At 43.8% G+C, this 17,152-nt stretch overlaps 1 protein-coding gene across 2 annotated transcripts in view; it reads left to right on the top strand.

The window, feature by feature from the left end:
* RUNX2 (RUNX family transcription factor 2) overlaps positions 1–17,152 on the top strand; it is a 158,203-nt gene that overhangs the window by 91,985 nt on the left and 49,066 nt on the right. For both annotated transcript variants that reach the window (XM_084822242.1, XM_084822233.1), the window contains exon 4: positions 12,477–12,650. In XM_084822242.1, coding sequence (XP_084678368.1) covers positions 12,477–12,650 — 174 coding nt within the window. The remainder of the gene's footprint in view (positions 1–12,476; positions 12,651–17,152) is intronic.

Genomic DNA, 17,152 nt, shown 5'->3' with positions numbered 1-17,152 from the left:
TATATATTTCTTCTCATAATTATGTCTACCCAACAGACTGGAAGGACTCCAAGATTTCCGTTTTCTGGGATAAAAATGGTTTGGCTATGTTTTGTTGCCTTTAAAATAAAAACAACCTTGAATTGTATGGCTCAGCCAGAGGGTTGTGTAGGGAAGCTAACAAGGAGAGCAGCAGTTTGTCACAAATAAACATTTATATTAATATGGGTTTAGTAAACAGTAGCTCTCTTTTTTTTCTGGCTTATTTCTGGAATCCTGTTAGGGAAATGCTAACTTACTCTTTGTTGACTGTAGTTGATTTATGACACTCTTATTTTTCCCTTCAGAGTAAAGTTAGATGGTTGCTTTGGAGCGGAATCCTACTGATACGATATATTGCCTGAAATTTAGAACAGAAAGATGAATTGTGTGGCCCCAATGCAGCAGAAATAACATCACTCACTGGCACCACGACAAACTGTTATTGCAAATACTTTAGGTGTAGTTCTCTATAGACTTGCTTTAGACACAGGGCACAAGCCAGCAAATGTTAGTCACAACATGCAGGCTGGTTCTATCCATGTTTACTCAAGTACCACCATGTCCATTTTGGCTTATTCTCAGGTAAGTGTACATAGAACTGCAGCTAAAATTTCATTGATTTACAGCATAATCTTGTGAATGTTTACTCTGAGGTAAGTTCCACTAAGTTAAATGGGACTGTCTCTGAGCTAAGTGTGTATAGGATTGCAGCCTAAGCCCCGTTTCAATGGGATTTACTTGCAACTAATTTTCTCTCCAACATGTGTGTGTTGGGTGTGTGTGTGTGTGTACAGAGAGAGATGGGATACAAAACAAGGTAAATCTTCTGGCTCCCCCCTCTCTTAAACTGGCCCTGTATTTTGGACCAGAAGCAAGGTTTATATAAAGCTTATCAGAACTCTTTCTTCAGCTGGCCCTTTTACTCTTTTTATTTTGCCTTTATTTCTTCTAGCTTTTCCTTCTCTTAGCAAGAGGAGACACACACGAAAGCCTTGCACGCTCTTCCCTTCAGGCCTTGTACCTGGCCCCACTGGAGCTGGTGCCCAAGGCACTTGGGGCGCTTTAGTGTGGCACCTCTTTTGCCTCTTCTCCAACCAGTCTGGTGAGGAGTAATGATCGTAATGAATTTCAGAAACTGTGTGTGTGGTGTTCAGCGGTGAACTCCCCCAGTGTGGAAATTTTTCATGCCATTACAAGCCAAACCGCAACACCTCTAAATTCTGGCTTGGCTTACAATGGCCAGCTCCAGCTCTCTCAGCTGCCTACTTTTCCCTTCTCTGCCCCCACCCAACCATGTTTTTTTAGATTTCCCAAGTTACAAAGGGGGAGAGGAAACAGCAGCAAAGAGGTCTTGCAAAAGCGAGGGCTCTCCCTAAGTTCCCATGGTTCTTGATTCTGTACTAGTGATGGCTTCTGAGCATGCTTGGATCCCCCATTGCCAACAGGAACTCTGGGAGCTACAGTTTTTTGTATTCCTCCTGACTCATTGACCAGGAGAAATAACAAACCTATAGTTCCCAGATTCCTGTTGGCAATGGAGGCACTGAGTATGCTTAGAAGCCTTCATTGCAGAAAGAAATTTAAGGTGAACCTCTTCTTTCACAAGTCATCAAAAATATGGGGAAGTAGAAGGAAACTCAGTGACGAGAAGACTAGTGGTAGTGGAGGAGCTCCGTTGGGCTAAATCTTCCTGAGGTTTGGAGCACTCCTGGAAAAAGTCCAACATTTTTCTGAGTTCTCCAAAAAGACTTGGATGCAGCTTATTCTGAATTGAAATAGCCAACTTTTGTCCATCATTAGGTCCCTGGAAAACAGGGACCACTGCCTCATACATTGTGTAGTGTTCCACTCCCGCTGTTACTGAGAGCAGTTGAGCTAGGAGCAACCACTGAAACAGTGCTTCTCCAGTTACACACCTGCACACATACTCTACAGCTTGGAAAGGCAGGAAAGAAAAGTGGCAACAGGTTGAGGCCTTCCCTCCTCTGGACACTTTCTGTTGACCTCAAGCCCTATTCCTTCCTATTTATCTATAGCAGAATGCCCTTATACTGATCTTTTGTATATGAAATACTGTGTACAGTTCTGGTCCCTCCACCTCAAAAAGGAGATTATACAGCTAGAAAAGGGAAGAAAAGAGCAATTCCCCTATGAGGGAAAGTTACAGTGTTCATGGTTCTTTAGCTTAGAAAGAGGACAAGTAAGGGAAAGGGGCACGTTGGAGGTGTATATAATAAAGCATGGTGTGGAGAAAGTGGACAGGGAGAAGTTTTTATAATACTATTTAATATTACAATATTATTTTATTATTTATTATAATATAATACTAGAACCTGGGATCATTCAATGAAACTAAATAGACAGATAAAAGGAAGTACTTCTTCACACAGTACATAATTAAACTGTGGAATTTGCTACCCCAAGACGTGGTGATGGTCCACGAACCTGGACAGCATTAAAAGAGGATAAGTCAAATTAATGGAGGATAAGTCTATCAGTGGCTACTTGTCAGAATGGCTATATACTACCACCAGGAGCAGACGCAGCATGCTTCTAAATACCAGTGGAAGAGAGCTATTGTGTTCATCTCACAAGTACTTTTCCAGCTGCACTGGCTGCCAGTCCATTTCTGGGCCCGATTCAAAGTGCTGGTATTAATATTTAAAGCCCTTAATGGCTTGGGGCCAGGTTATCTAAAGGATCGCCTCCTCCCATATGTGCCTGCCTGGACCTTAAGATCATCGTCAGTGGCCCTCCTCCATGAGCCCCTGCCAAAGGAAGTGAGGCGGGTGGTTACTAGGAGGAGAGCTTTTTCTGCTGTGGCACCCCAGCTCTGGAATGAGCTTCCTAGCGAGGTTCGCCTGGCACCTACATTGTATTCCTTTCAGCATCAGGTGAAGACCTTTTTATTCTCCCAGGTATTTTAGCATTTTAGCTTTCTGAACTTTTAGCTTTGCTGTTTTAAATCTGTATTTTAAACTCCTGCACTGCTGCTAAGTTTTATTGTGGTTGCATTGTTATATTGTGGCTTTAATGTTCTATATATTTTAAATTGTTTTATTGTGTGCTGTTTGGTTTTAATTTTTGTGAACCGCCCAGAGAGCTTAGGCTATTGGGCGGTATAGAAATGAAATAAATAATAAATAAATAAATAAAACCTCAGTAAGGACCAGGGCTGCTGAGTGACCGATACAGGGAGTACTGGTGTTGAGGGCCCGAAGGCCCGGGGACCCGCTGCTGCCCACCCCTTGCTAGTGGGCTCCAGTGGCCACTGTTGCCATTGTTCTGCTTGCTGAAACTTTCCTACACAATGGCAGGGGGCAATGGCCCCATTACCATCCCTTTCCCTCCCTAATTTGTCCCTGCAGAGGCTGCTATACAGGATGTTTCAAAATGATGGACCCAATTTCAAAGCAGTATATTTCATGATGGCAACATGTTACTATTACACCAAAATTTACAAACAGTTTAATGAGTTATCAAGTTTTACTAACCATTTTATAAATGCTCTATGTGCCCTCCACCTGCTGTATGGACAATATCAAGACGATAGTTGAATTCGTCCCAAACGCCTCTCAAAGTGTCTTTTTCTGCTGAAGTCACCACTGCCATAATTCTGAAGTGCATGGTCGCCCTGTGCTCTTCCCCTTACGTTAACAGCCTGTTTCCTCAAATTGTTGGTACCAACGATAAATGCTCTTTGGCATTGGCGGATCAATGCCAAAACGCCGTTGAAACACACGCTGCACCGCAGTTGCGGATTCAGTCTTGCTGAACTGCAGAACGCAAAACGCCTTGTGTTGCAGGGTCGCCATCTTGCGAATGACTGAGGCTAGGCGCTGTTTGTGCGCTGAGAGAGGCATCTAGTAAGCTTAAGTAATTCACTAGGTAATCATTTGAAACTCTATGCCCCACCCTTTCAAGTGGTAAGAGTGTCATTCATGGGCAGTTCGTGGTTGCAGAGATATAGCGATTTCAAATCGGGTCCATCTTTTTGAAACACCCTGTACTTCTCTCCCCTCTCCCTCCCATTTAGGCTGGTAGAGAAGGAAGAGGCAGGGTGCTGCTTCTGGTGCTAAAGGAGGGAGCTGAGATGTGTGGTATGGTGAATATCCACTTACCTGCTGGCCATGGTACCAGTCGGTGGTTTCACTGATGGGCCCAGAGCTGCTTCCCTCCCTCTCCCAATGGTGCATGGAGGCAGCAACAGAAGCAGTTGGCCCTAGGACCCCTTCAGGCCTGGCAACAGTGTGGGGGAGCTGCGCAAGACTCAAGAAGCTGCTGGTGTCCATGCCTAGCTGCTGCTTCATCTGCAACCAATGTCTAGGCGCCAAGGAGGTGGAGGTAGAGGTTCGGCAGGTAAAGGGAATGCTGCCCATGGCTGAGATTTGGCATGGGGCAGGAGAGAGGAGAGAAAACTGTGCCTCTGTTTGAGTGGAAGGTGCAAGGGGTGCGTAACAGGCTATGAGTGGGGACAGGAGCTGGAAGAAATTTTACATTTTATTTTATGCACTTACTTTTAAAAAGAGCTTTGAAGTATGTTAAAGAGTGACAGGAGGTCACTTATATTAGATCAGGGTGGACAACTTCCAGGGTCAGGGGCGCATTGCCCACCCTTGCATTAGATGAATTAACAAGTGTATATTTATTTACAGTGCAACCCTATGTATGTCTACTCGGAAGTAGGATCCATTAAATTCAATGAGATTTGCTCCCAGGTAAATCACCTTGAGGCTGCTAGGACTGGCAGCCTCAAGATGATTTGCAGCCTGCCTTCCTGCTAATATATAGATATGTTGTCTGTCACTTGCTCCACTTCACCTGCCCAGCAGCAGGAGGAGCTTTGGCAATGGTGACCCCCCCCCCCCGCCCCATCTTTTGCCTGCTGCTGGGCAGCAAGGGGCAGTGTAGGGAAGGCCAGCGTGCAGTATGAATATGGTATCTGCTTGTGCATGTATGAGGGAAAAAATATGTAAGAGATTGTAAGGGATTTTAAGAGAGAAAGAAAGGAAATGAAGGAGGTTGTTCGGAAGGGAGGGAAGAAGAAGGTCTTAAAAACCTATCAGATATATCAAGAGCAAAAGTAAGAAAAAGAATTCTGGAAAGTCATTTCACAGCTTCCAGTCCATCTATCCAGAAATCTAATAACTCTTTCTGGAAATTGTTATTTTTAGTCTTTCTAAGCATGGAATATTAATTATATATCATCTATCATAATTAGCCACACATTTTAATACATTGATGAAGGTTATTTCTGTATACATACATTATTCTCATTAGTTCTACCTGCACCTATTTTCCACCCTCTGTAAGAGAACCAATGGAATTCATTCAGTACATTCATCTGTTGCCCATATATCCAGCATTATTGGCAAGTTTTGGAAGGAAGGCAACACAAGCAGGAATGAGTAAGCATGCTGTCTCCAGCATGCTCCTCACTTCCGCTTTCTGTACACAATCTACGATTGCCCTGTTTATAGACTGTGAAGGTGATGTCTAAACCCAGAGTTTAAACAACCCAGAGTTAATCCAAGAACAAATTGTGGGTTTTGTTCAGTGGTAGATCTTGAAAATCAAAAGAACCATGGGGTGGAGGTATTCTTCATTTACTGTTAATGTCCTCTAATGCATGGATCCTGAAACCCCTTGCCTGGAGTGATTTATTTATGCCTTTCTTCTGATTCCCCTGCTATTGTTTTTCCTGGGTTCAGCTGAGGTACAATAGGTACATGAGGGTCTCCAAGATAATCCTGGAGACCTGCATTTCCATAGTTGGCCAGCCTATCCGTGCAGGGACTTTGGCAGCTTAGCAGAATAGACTTCCTGTCATGAAGTCTAGTAGTTCACCCAAAGTGAAATCTGAAACTGCTAGCTAGATAAGTAGTAAGGTTAATCTGGAATTTTTGCAGGATGGTCCAAGTCCTAATATACCAAAGATCTGGAGAATGTGTCTACTTTTATAATCCTAAATGGGTGGGTGGAGCTCCCTCAACACCTGAGTCAGTTTAGGTATTGTAAATTCCTGCTGTTCTATATGCCCAGAGGGCAGTCTGCCCACCAGTAATGAAAGGTTTGGCTGGTCCCCATTCATAGGCATGTGTGTGAGAAGTGCATTGGGATAGTCTTCATTTGTCTCCAGTTTATAGTTTTCTCTTTAGTTGCTTGACGAGTTTGACCTTCACTGTCATATTGTTAAAATAAGGCAGGAGTGCTGAACCTCTTTTATCCTGAGGGCCAAATTCAATTTCAGAGAAGCTCTCACATGCCACATTCCAGTAGTGGGCAGGGCCAACAGCAAAAGGGGGCGGGGCCAAATACAAAAATACCAGCCTATTGTAATTTAACATTCTTCCTGCCAGTAACTAAGCCTTAGGAGAGACATTTCAACCTTTTAGAAAGGGTGGGAAAACTGCACAAAAGCCAGGAAACCACCAAATTATTGATGATTGGGGGGAAGGAGGTGGGGCCAGGGAAAGGGGTGTGGCTATCTGGGGAACCCTGGAGGGCTGGGTTTGGCCCCCAGGCCTGAGGTTCCCCACTCCTGAAGTAAGACAAAAAGATTGCTTTGGGGCACTGTTTGATCATTCCTTATCTGGAAGATGGGAGCTCACCTAACAGAATGGTCACCCATATTCCCAGTTTGTTCTTGATAACAAATTTGCCTGACTGGAACTGACCCCTCCCCCGCCCCACCCCCGCCACACACACCTTTTGCATAAACTGGATGATCTTTGTATGTTTTCTTTGCTTGATATAAATCCTACTTGTTTAACCCATTATGAATATATTAGCTGTAGTATCTTCCTGATAAAACATAACCTTAGGCTTGTCATCTCTGCACCTTACAGTTTTTCAAACTTTCACAATGCTGGTTCAGCAGGTTTGCTCTACCACTGCATCCTTCTTCCTTTTTCTTTAACTATTGCCTAATTTAGGGATGGCAGAGAATTCCGCCACGGACTCCAATGAGGAGTCCATGGCGGAACAGAAGACTTACCCCTGCCTCCGCACGGAATCCTCTTCAGCCGGATCCTCCGGCTCGGATTGCCAGCGATACGGCCGCCATGCTGTATCCCTGGCTGAAGGGGGATGTAATGGGGCCGCAAATGGTGTCCCAGATGCTATTTGCGGCCGCAGTACGTCATGTCCCCTTCAGTCAGCAATACGGCATAGTGGCTGTATCGCTGGCAATCCGAGCCGGACAGCGGCTCTGTGGAATCGCTGCGGAGCAGAGCCGGCCGGCGAGGATTCCCCGTCCCGGCGGACCCCCCAGCAGAAGGCAAGATAAGCGTTCCGCCCATCCCTAGCCTAATTAGATTTGGACCATGTGTTTAGTGTGTGCAATACACAGCAGTGCACTATCCCTTGGCAAAAACAAAAGCTGCCCTCAGCAGGCTTTGTTGGTGTGGTTTTCATCCCCCTTGCTCTCCGTCTTCATGGGTCATCTTTTTAAAAGCTATTTTTTATTCTCATAAAGAAATGCACAATTGCAAATTCTCACCATAGTTTTACTGCAGATTTGTGCTGTTGTGCAAGGAAGAAAGAAGCTGAAGGAAGACAGATACTATGTAAACACACAGTAGGATTTGGGAGTTAGGCCACCTTAAATTTTATTTTGGGGATTACATTCATTTTGTGCATAGATTTAATTTCAGTGGCATGCAGTTTTTGTGTATGTTGTGTACAGCTGCACTGTCTTTATGTTGAGGAGAGTACAGCTGTAATGGAAAGTCAGTATAGAAAAGCAGCAGGGAAATAATAGATCTATCTTAGGTGTTTATCGAGATACAATGAATTGAGATTTTACAGTATTCATAGAACTGCTGCCATGATATCATTAAAAGTCAGTTGAGAATCATCCTACTGTATATTCATATTTGTAGTTTCTTCTTACTATATTGAATTTCTAGGGCATCCTCTTGTTTTTAGGGCACAATCCTATGGCCGCTAGTCATCGGCCATGTAGGGATGTACGAAAGTCACTTACCTGTAACGAAATTTGATTCGTGGTGGGGGGGAGGCGCTCTGTCCCTCCCCCCTGAAATTCTGGCTGGGGGGGAGGCACTCCATCCCTCCACCCCCGAATCCTGGCCGGCCAGGCCGCAAATGGCGGTGGCTGTAGCCGCCGCGGCTGTTTGCGTCCCTGCAGCCAGCCGTGATAGGCTACGTAAATGTTTACATAGCCTATCACGGCTGAGTAAAAACCAAAAACCAAAAACCTCGCGTACGCAAATGGCGGCGCCCATGGGCGCCGCCATTTGCGTTCCTTATTTTGGCACGTGTAGTCTACGTAAACATTTATGTAGACTACGGCGAAAATAAGGGGAACACAAATAGCGTAGACGCTACGCTATTTGCGTTCCCCTTATTTTCGCCGTAGTCTACGTAAATGTTTACGTAGACTAGACGTGCCAAAATAAGGAACGCAAATGGCGGCGCCCATGGGTGCCGCCATTTGCATACGCGCAGTTGTGTTTGTTTTTTTTTACTCAGCCGTGATAGGCTATGTAAACATTTACGTAGCCTATCACATTATTTTAAAAAAATCTAGCCATGATAGGCTACGTAAATATTTACGTAGCCTATCACTTTTGTTGTTGTTGTTGTTGTTGTTGTTTTACTGGAAATAGCAGCGGCGGCGGCCGGTCAGAAGACGGGCCACCGCTGCTGGAGCCGCCGCCGCCGCCAGGAGGATTCGCCCAAGGTAAGTCCCGTCCCGGGGGGGGGATGGGGGGGCAGACCGTTTCGCCACCAATTTCAGGGGGCTGAATGCACTGGCATTCGGCCTCCCTGAGATTCGTGGCAAAATTCTCTGACATCCCTAGCGGCCAGACGGCCATGGGATAGGTCAGTTCCTTGAGAACCAACCTCCACCCCCTCCTGTGCCGCTTCATAGGCAGCGCAGATCGGCCCCGCACTCCATGCTCGTAAGAGGAGCACAGAGCAGTGAAAACGGGGCGTTCCTGGGGGCGAGCCAGGGCAGGGAGGGTGGATGTGCCATTCTGATGCTTCCTATGAGGCGTCCGGCATCCACCACCACCCCGCTCCAACTTCCCATGGCTAGACAGCTGAAATTGGCTGAAGATCCCCTCCACGCTGCCCCTGTCCTGCATTGGATAGGCGGTCGCCTCCAAGTTCGGAGGTGGTCGCCTCTGCCGATAGGATTGCGCCCTCCATGTATTTCTTCCCATGTCTCCCTTTAAAAAGGAAAAACAGTGAAGTTTTTTGTAGAATAAAGATACCCAATACATTTTTGCAATCTTCCAGAATTGTTTGAAAGGTCTCACTTAACATGTAACTCCTGGTGTTTCATATTATCTGCCTTCATTTTTCTGCATATAGGGAACATTCCCTAAAGACTAATACTTGGTACTTCTACAAGCAGCTGGCACTTTGAACCTACATCATGTCACAACTTGAGCAAACTGTGTGAAACTGGCTGCTATTTTTAATGCTACATAATGCTACACCTGCTACATTATGTCCAGGAAGTCATTGGGCTTTTCATATGCATCAGTATATTTATCATACAATTAAGTAGTCATGCAACAATATGCAGATAATGGCAGTGCAGAAAGGAAGCAACGCTTTTGCAACTTCCAGCTTCCTTCATTACGAATAAATACATTTTCCATATATAGAATTTATAAATATAAAAATAATAAACACTTAAAAGATAGAAAAATATTCACTGAGGTAAACAAATGGTCTAAAACATGACTTTAAGATACAACTAGGCACTAGAGTGTATAGCACGTAAAAGGGCAAGAGAGAATAAGAAGATCACCTGATGCTGAAAAATCAAAAAAGGCATTAGGCAGACCTCTCTGGGAACAGCATTCCACAATTGGGGGGGCACCACTAAAAAAGCCCACTTCACAAGTAGTCCCTTATCGAATCTCAGCATGAGGGGGGCATTCAGAGCAGAGCATCTGATGATGATCTCAGAGCATGGGTAGGAACATATGGGAAAAGGTGGTCCTTCGGATATTGTAACCTTAAGCCACGAAGGATTTCATAGGTTAAAACCTTTGTTTTGAACCAAAAAATGAAACAGAAGCCAGTGAAGATGATACAGTACTGGCATAATATGATTGTAATGCCCAATTCCAGTCACTACTGCCATATTTTGTACAAACTGATGTTTCTGGACTGTCTTCAAAGGCAGCCCACCACACAATGCATCATAGTAATCTGAACAGGAAGTATCCAGGGCGTGGATCAGTAAGGCCAGGCTATCACCATCAAGGCAGAGATGTAGCTGGCTTACCACCTGAAGCTGGTGAAAGGCACGCCATTCCACAAAGGGCACTTGTACCTCTAGTGTTTGAGGCTGTTTAGTTTAGGAAAAAGGACACAGGGTATGTGTGTTTGGAAATGTGAGTCTTGGGGAATTGCAATGCTCACCTCAAATATGCAGTGGCCATTACACCCTCCCCCAATACTTCCCTTGTTTAGATTTTCTGCCAACCAGCCTGCCCCAAATCCCCTCCTCCTCTCCACTCTAACGTTTTTATTGGAGTGGGAGGAAGGGGGAAAATGCTGTTCTTCACTGACACTTGGTGAGCTAAATAGCAGTATTCAAGGGTTCATGTAGCCCCCAGGAAATGTAGTTTTCCTGGGGCCTGATCTAGCAGGGCTCACCTTACATTCTTATGGGGTAGAGATCATGCAAATAAGGAGTAAGTGTATTGGATTGTGTGCACATAGGCCCCTGTTCATCTATGACATCCAACACCTGATCTACTGACAGAATAGGAACTCTGACAGAGGGAGCGTCGGGGTGTGTGTGTGTGTGTGAATTACACCTGGCTTTATTTACACTAAGCTCTAGCTATATAAGGGGGGCACTTACAAGAAAAGACAAGTGTCAATAAGGCTATGGTTATGATCCTATTCTTTAAAAAGCCTCAGGTTCTTGTGAAAGAGTAATCTAAGATGTTATTTAAAATTATGTTTCTTATTCATAAGTACCAGTAACCTTGTTTACTCAGATGACTTTGAAGGAAGCAGTTGATGGTTATACAGGATACATTCATATGTCTGGGAACATGCTGGGAGACTGACAGGGAGCTGCTGCAGGCTGCATTAGGTCCTTGGATTTCCAATTGTCTATCACTCCTTCTAACAGTGAACAGTGGTACTGACAACAGAAATGCAGCCAAAATGAGGCCAATGGAAAATAAGAGGGAGGGAACCCTGAGGTTTGTAGAAGTACAAAAATATATTGTTAAAAATCTCTAAGGGGGCACAAACCCCCAGCCCAATTAGGATTCACACCCAACGTTCAGTAGCCACAGAATGTTGAGTTTCAGTTGGGAAAGGAAAATGTTAAATATGGGGGCCTGCAAAGGAAACCCCAAAGAAAAAGGAAGCCCAAAATGAAGCCCTAGCAGTCTAGCAGAGTCCAGGGGCATATTTAAACATATCCAAGGGAGAACAGAAAAGAGCACTACCAACTGCATTTGTTTAATACACACACACACACACACACACACACACAACTGCTACCTTATGCCAGACACATGATGAAATGTTAGTACAAATTCTAGAAGAGCAAATGTTAAATATATATTAATATTTATTAAGAGCCAGAGGGTTAAGGCTGCAATCCTTTACGCAGTTACCTGGGAATAAGTCCAATTGAACTTAGTGGGACTTACTTCTGGGTAGCCATGCATAGGAGTGTACTGTGAATCTAAGCATTCATACCAAGGTGAAATAGTAAAATTGCTTGAGCCAGCCAAGATATCTCACAGAATTAGGAGCATAAAACAAAACTTGAAATGGGGTAGTGATGAACAGTAAATAAGCTGAGGAGATACGTGGAGGCTAACAGCTGCATCAAATGACAGCTTTGACATTCCTTCCCTTGGCAATATGCCCTCCTTCTCCTCCTCCTCCTCCTCCTCCAAGGAATCTGGCTTGAAGTGATATGGCTATTTTTGCTTTCTTTTTCTTTCCTTTAAAGGTTTACAGGGTAATGAGCTAAGTAAAGAGTTTGGGATGTTTTGTTTTTAATTTAGCTGCCTAGTTTTATTTTCTAATAAACTGGATTGCTATGGAATAATTCTCCCACTTTTCTTATGTTCCCATTGTGCTCATGCTTCCTGAAAATTTTACACATTTACCACATAGTCACACAGTTTATGGTGGTAGATTCCAAGGGACACTATACAGGTTACAAAATTCCTGCTTGTAGATGATCACTTATAACAATCTTGCGCTCATGTAAATTGCTACTGTGCAGCGATTTACTCATCTGTAAGGGTAATGACAAAAGCACCTTCCATATAGGAATATTGTAACAGGTGAAGTTGTCCGTACTTCATTGCCTGCACCAGCCCCAGGTTAAATCTAACGTATTTAGTCCTTGCAATAGTAAAAAAGCTATTTAATAATACATTGTTCAGTCATGCTAACAACACTTTTATTTTATGATTTGCTGTTTCCAGGGCACAGACAGAAGCTTGATGACTCTAAACCTAGTTTGTTCTCTGAGCGTCTCAGTGATTTAGGGCGCATTCCTCATCCCAGTATGAGAGTAGGGGTCCCGACTCAGAGCCCACGGCCCCCTCTGAACTCTGCACCAAGCCCTTTTAATCCACAAGGACAGAGTCAGATTACAGGTAAGAGACAGAACCATAGGCTTGTATGGGCCATGGTAAAAACTGATTATAGTCCTTTTATTGTTTCAAAATGTAGACAAATGAGACTGTTGCCGAGTGAAAGGTTTAAGCAAATGTAAGCTTAGCTAGGGATAGATTTTTCTGTAGCATTCATGACTGGAATCTTTTAGATTATTCTTCTTTCTATTTGAAGTCAAAATTTGAAAAACAAATTAACTGAGGTTGAACCTTGTAGAATTTCTCATCTTTGGGGTCATCTCATTGGTCTACATGCATTGGTAACATACATGTACATAAGCTAGCTGTGCATATTTATTTAGGACTGCTCTTTAGGATATCTTGCACAGCGTTGTGATTACTCCTCAACATTTCTACTTTATGACATTTATTATTCCATATTGTGGCTTCACTTTAGCATCTATATCTGTATATTGCTGTCTCAACTATGAACTAGAATATGTTTGCAAGCCAAGAAATGGATTTCACTACTCAGAATAGAATGTATACAGAGAAAGAGAAAACCTGAAGTTCTAGGGATTCATTTTTTAAAAAATCAAACTTAAACCAATGGTTATTTAAAACATCCACCCATGGGTTTTTGTTTGGTTATACCCAACCTAGAAATCTCTCTCTCTCTCTCTCTCTCTCTGTGTGTGTGTGTGTGTGTGCGCGTGTGGGTTTGATAGGACCAACTCAAATGAACATTTTTGGCATGAAGAAGGGACTTTTAGGGGTGACAGAAGTTTCCCAAAAGCTGCTGTGGTGGCATCATGTTTTGTTTGAAGAATAACCTTCTTCCTAGAGTCTTGAACCTAGACTATCAAGTTTGGCCATAGCCTTGTGCAGGTGTTCACCTGCTTGTGTATAGGGCTAATCTGTGTACAGGGACATGAGGCCACATGCAAGTCCCACCTCCCAGCATTTCTGAGCACACGGTATCCAGTTAGACCTTTGCATGTTGAGCTCAGCTGAACATGTTTACAGACCCCTCTTCAGAACTTTGCACTCAATGCACAAAGGTCTAACTGGAAGCTGGGCACTGGAGGTGGAGCTTATGTGCAGGGCCACATCTGCCTGCACACTTTAGCCCTACATGCGAGCAGGCAAACACCTACATAGGGCTTCTTGGACAACATTATTGAGGACAAACGAAGCTAATTCAGAATTTTGTTTGCCTTCAGTGGTGTCACAGATCTGATCGGTTGTGTGGCAATGTCACTGTTGCTAGGAAATAGACTGATTTTCAAAAAAAAAAAATGGCACTGCTGCAGGTGATCAGGGCTGCAAAATGGCTTACAATGGAGTGCTGCCACCACCTGAATGCCTGGTATGGGGGTGAGTGGGAGGGCTCCCTGGGAATGTGTATTTGAGGCACACCTTACCCTTGAGGAAAAAGAATCCTGTAAAACAGGGCTTCACTGAAAAGGGGGTATACACCTTTAAAGGTGGCCTGGAAATAATTTTAGACAGATATATGCATACATTTTTTGTGAGGGAAGAAAAAGTTAATGAAATGCAACATTGTTATCATTTTGAAACAGCAACAGTCAAAACAGTGATTTTGATTAATATTTTGTGGCTTTAAAAATGTTTCAGAGATGTTATTGATTTGGTTAATGGGTAAACAGGTTCTATCTGACACCAAAATTCAGGAAATTACTTAATAACAAGAGATAGAAATTAAGTGCTCTACAATCTTGCCTATATAACCTTGTCTCTAATTCAACCGCACCCCCACCCCTTTGCACAAACTACTAGTGGCATGGATGCCACTTTCTTATGATAAGAGCCTAAGCTGTTGCAGAATGCACCTTAAGACCTGAATCATATGGCTGGTGGCCAATCATGTTTCCATCCTACTGAATTGTTGCCCAGCAGGTTGGCTGGTGATTGAGTGGAAAGGAAACACATGCTTGGTCCTGCTAATGTGGTTCTGGTATTTGGACACATATCAGAGAAATGTAAGATTTCAGCACAGGGAAGTAGCATGCATACAAATGAACTTATGGTACGTGTATATGGGCAGTAGACATTTGCTTAGTCTGGGCATTTCTTCATTTCTTGGCAATTCTATGTTCTTCTGAGATATAAAAGAAGTCCTACTTACTTCTGAGTAGGCATGCATAGGATTGTGCTCTTTGTTTATTTGTTGTATAATGTTATAACAGGGACTGAGAACAGGGACTTGACTCCATATGGTGATCATTTTATATTATAACACAGATGGACCAGTCTCTTATAACTTTTGAAATGTCACATACGGCTCTTGTTCGCAAAAATGCTTTCCGTAGAAAATTTGCTGCTTGGTTATGATTAAGAACATACCATTTTTTTCTTGTTCTGAATCAACAGCAGCACATTAAAATCCTGTAAACCATAGATGTTTAAATGAATGTGGGTGGTGAATGCTATAAAATAACCTTAGGAGTTCACCATCTATTCTATGTACCTAAAAAGCTGGCAGTAGAAAGATTACCAAATCTCTTCCAAATGAGACAGCAGAGGTACTACTATTTGGCATAACAGAGCAATTTGTACTGAGGAGGATAACACGTACTCCTGCCAGACATTTGAAATGCTTTTTTGCCTTTTTGATAGTGATGATTTCTACATGCCTGAACAGCTGCAAGTTTTTCTTTCTGATGCTCTAATTTGTCAAAATCACCTACTTTTGTAGGTGTAATTTTGTAGGTGTAATTTTGTCACCTACTATACTCCAAAGAACTCTGTGTTGAAAGAAGACGTATTCAGGAAGGAAGAAATACAAGCAAATCAGAAGACTTTATAAATGAGAAGTACTGCATCAAACAGCCAGCACAGTGTATATACAGTAATGATATTAGATGCTTCAATGTATAGTACAGTAAAACTGTAGCATTACCACAACACTAGATTTTCCACTATACCACCAAAATCCCCGAAGTGGATTCTAGTGCTTCCCCCCATTAAAGACCCATTGTGCCTTTCTAGAATTGTGGTGTTGATGGTAATATGCAGATTTGTTTAGAGAGCAATCCTATGGCTGCTAGACAGTGTCTAGACAGCCATAGAATTTTTCAGTTTCCAGAAACCGTGCTCCCCTCCCCCATCGCCTTGTACGCAGTGCAGTTCTTCCCCACCTCTATGCTTGTAAATGCAGTGTGGAGCAGCCGAAAGGGGGGTGTTCCCAAGGCGGGGAGGGGAGGAGACTGCAGAAGCATCGTTATGATGCTTCCTATGCTCCATGTGGCCTCCCCCACTCCTGCTCCAAAGTCTCCAGCTAGACAGTCAAAATTGGCCATCTAGCCGCAAATGCAGGGCAGCTGGAGCATGGAGGAGAAGATGCCTGCCCTGCATTGGATAGTCAGCTGCCTCTGAGTTTGGAGGCAGCCAACTATCCTGATAGGATTGCGCCCTTAAGTAAAAATCTCCAGCTTTAGAGCTCTACCAGTACCAGAGTTTTATAATTTTCATAATAGACACTCAATCAAGCATTTATTATTATTTATTATTATTTATTAAGGGATGCGGTGGCTTAGTGGTTAAGATGCTGAACTGCAGACTGGAAGGTCGGCAGGTCAGCAGTTCGAGACCCGAGTGCCGCGTGATGGAGTGAGCTCCCGTCTTCAGTCCCAGCTTCTGCCAACCTAGCAGTTCGAAAGCAAGAAATTGCAAGTAGATAAATAGGTACCGCCTCGGCGGGAAAGGTAACAGCGTTCCGTGCACCTCGGTGTTCAGTCATGCCGGCCACATGACCACAGAAGTGTCTTCGGACAGCGCTGGCTCTTCGGCTTAGAAACGGGGATGAGCACCGCACCCTAGAGTCGGACACGACTGGTTGGGGACACCTTTACCTTTTTATTATTATTTTTTGCATTTATATCCCACCTTTTTTCCTCTTGCAAGGAACCCAAGTCAGCTTACATTATGCTCCTTCTCCTCTTCATTTTATCCTCACAACAACCACCCTGTGAGGTAGGTTGGGCTGAGAGTCTGTGACTGGCCCAAAGTCACCCAGTGAGCTTCCATGGCTGAGTTTACTATGGGAGAAAAGTTGGCTTCTTGTGAGTGAGGGAAGTAGTTCTGTGTAGTCAGTAAAAGTAGTATGATGCTCTTGTAGTCCATGGTATCATTCCTGGATGGGATACAGTCGATCAGCTTTCCCCAAGCTGCTGTCCTCTGGAGGGTGACAGGTTGGAGAAGGCTGCAATAGTTCAGTAGTCTTGAGGCTGTGTTCTCGGGTTTCCTTATATGGGGCTTCTCAATGAGAATATGTGTAAAGACAGACAAGCTTTCCTAAAATACAGCCTGACCCACTACTCATGATCTTCCCCTGCAATGAGCAGCTGTGGAAGTGCAATGGATGTGTTCTGGGGCACAGCTTAGTTCAAGAAAGACAATAGTGAGGCCTCCACTGACCCACATGAATTACGTTTGCACCCCAGCACATGTCTCAGAATCATTTGGAACTTGCTGAGGTTCTGTGGCCTATTTGTCAAAAAGGCTCCTTGAAGGTAGTGAGT

This window comes from Heloderma suspectum, chromosome 1, assembly GCF_057233095.1.
Source record: "Heloderma suspectum isolate Gila_16-S chromosome 1, 16-S_ref, whole genome shotgun sequence".
NCBI classification, from domain to species: Eukaryota; Metazoa; Chordata; class Lepidosauria; order Squamata; family Helodermatidae; genus Heloderma; species Heloderma suspectum.
Note: the sequence above shows the minus strand (reverse complement) of the source record. Positions and strands in the feature narration are given on the sequence as shown.